General features: G+C 32.8%; 1 protein-coding gene across 3 annotated transcripts in view; it reads right to left on the bottom strand.

Moving 5' to 3' along the window:
• Window positions 1-1,237: 1,237 nt before the first annotated feature.
• LOC106882341 (protein lin-28 homolog) overlaps window positions 1,238-2,500 on the bottom strand; it is a 260,465-nt gene continuing 259,202 nt past the window's right edge. For all 3 annotated transcript variants that reach the window (XM_089365655.1, XM_089365656.1, XM_089365657.1), the window contains one exon: window positions 1,238-2,317. In XM_089365655.1, coding sequence (XP_089221781.1) covers window positions 2,089-2,317 — 229 coding nt within the window. In that variant the 3' untranslated portion in view covers window positions 1,238-2,088. The remainder of the gene's footprint in view (window positions 2,318-2,500) is intronic.

The following is a 2,500-nucleotide window of genomic DNA, read 5'->3' as shown; positions in this document are numbered from 1 at the left end:
ATATACAAACATATATATACACACACATATATATATACATATTCTATACATATACATATATATATATGTATATATATATATATACACACACACGTACATACTTACATAAAACACTATACATACTGACACACACACTGTTATATGTATACTTTTAACGTAATTCTAAAAAAAAAGATCTAATAACCCCAGAGCTCAATAAAATTCTATAAAATTCGTTCGTAATTGCAAAGTGTATAGAATGAAGGTAACCGATTCACCTGGTCTCTAATGAGAAGCATTACGCACGGAACAGCAACCCGTCTTATGAGGTCAATACTCCTTACACACACGTGTGTGTGTGTGTAAAGCGGAAGATGGGTCTGGACGCAACTATGCTATTCCTTAGAAGAAACTTGTTGCAAGCTGTGCGTAATTTTTAAGATATCAAACATCACAACACATTCTGCTTTGAAACGTATTGAGTGCTTCTTTTGCTTAACTCACACTCTGGACATACAGCTAAGAATGCGCTTTCAATTGTGTGCATGTATATATATATATATATATATATATATATATATATATATATATATATATATATATATATATATATGTATATATATATGGATATATATACGTATTTATATACACACACATATATATATATATATACATATATATATGCATGTATGTATAAATATGTATATATACGTATATACTGCGTTGTGGTTTATACACATACTCTTACTATATTTTATTATTTATTATTATTATTATTCGACTTTGCTTTTCGTTCTTTTGGGAGCCGATAAAATAAGTACCAGTCGAACACTGGGGTCGATGTAATTGACCTATCCCCCTCGCCCGAAATTGCTGGCCTTGTTCCAAAATGTGAAACCATTTTTATTATTATATTTTATTATTTTATTATTATTTCTTCTTATTTTTATTTCTTTGTAATATTTTTTAGAAACGTTAAATATTTCATTAAAAGTTTTTTTTCTTTTGTTAGATATGCTTATTTTTGTTATTTCACATTCTCTCTGTCTGTCTGTCTGTCTGTCTGTCTTTGTCTCTCTCTTTTTCCCCACAAACACTCACACACAAATGCAATGGAATGGTACGGCAAAATCGGTAGAGCGTAAAACAAAATCTTCTCGTCCTTTCTTCGAGGTTTGCCTCTTTTACCTGTCCTCTCTCTCTTTCTTTGGTCAATAAAATATACGAATTAGAAAAACAAAAAATAAGGTACCAGTGATTTACTGGGGGAAAGATTTAATCAATCTTAACCCCACTCCCCCACAAATGTATGGCCTTCAGCCCATGTAAGAAATCAATGATCATTACAAAAAAAAAAATATATATATATATGTAAAAAAATCAGGCAGTGGAGTGATTGGCAGAATCGGTAGAGCGTTGGACGTTTCGTCTTTGAAGTTACGTAGAAACATCTCTTTGCGTTCTGAGTTCAAATCCCGCCGTGATTCATTTTTGCCTTTTTTTTTTTAATCTCCTACCGACGAGGTCGGATTGATTATTTTGTTAAAAAAAAAAATTAAAATAAAATAATGGTGATGGAGTAAATGTTAATCGATTTAATCGACTATAACACCCCCACCCCGTCCCCGTATTCATACCACCCCATAAAAATTTGTGGTTTGGTGTCAATGTTTTTTTTAAAAAAAAAAATCATTATTAAACACACACGCACACAATTTTTTTATGCTTTTTTTTTTCTTTTACATTCGTGCCTTCTCCTCATGAATGTTGGCGAAAGCCAATTAAAAAAAAAAAAAAACTAAAGTAGAAAATAGAGACTTAGTCCCCCTCCCCTCGTCGGTGTTTGTATAAAAACATCCGTGGCCTACATTGTAATTTATTGTTTATTTATTTATCAAATTATATTTTTGATCTTTGTTTCGTTTTGTTTTTTTTCTTCTCCTCCCACCCATCCCCGCCTTTTCTATTTTTTTCTTTGCAGGTCAATTTTTTTATTCTTTATATTCTTTGGGTTAGCTTTTGTCCTTTCTTTTCTTTCTCTGATCACGTGATCATTAATTCGGCAGCGAATCGCCATTTCGGCTTTTAAACGTCCCTCAATGTATGAAGTCATTCCGGTGACACGCTCGTCACGTGACCCCCATCCTTGTCGTTATCTTCGCTACCACCTGTATTATTTCCATTCCGGGAGCCATTTTTCCCCTTTCTGTTCGGCTCTCGAAATGGGCAGTCTGCTATCAGATGTTCCGTCGACTTGCAAAAATGACATCGTTTGGGTAAAGGTCCGTGGGGGCATTTTTTGGCTATATGATTTCCGAGGTCACCACAGTTGTAACACCTATGAAAATATAAATATAAGAAAATAATTTTAGAAAGAACAATAAAACAAAAGACAGAAAAAATTTAGCAAAACAAAATAAAAATAAGAGGATGGAAATAATTCAAAAATTGAAGCGAAAGGAAATACATACGGTGTGTTTGTGTGTGTGTGTGTGTGTGTGTGTGTGTGTGTGTGTGTGTG

This window comes from Octopus bimaculoides, chromosome 18, assembly GCF_046866305.1.
Source record: "Octopus bimaculoides isolate indiv1 chromosome 18, ASM4686630v1, whole genome shotgun sequence".
Classification (NCBI taxonomy): Eukaryota; Metazoa; Mollusca; class Cephalopoda; order Octopoda; family Octopodidae; genus Octopus; species Octopus bimaculoides.
Note: the sequence above shows the minus strand (reverse complement) of the source record. Positions and strands in the feature narration are given on the sequence as shown.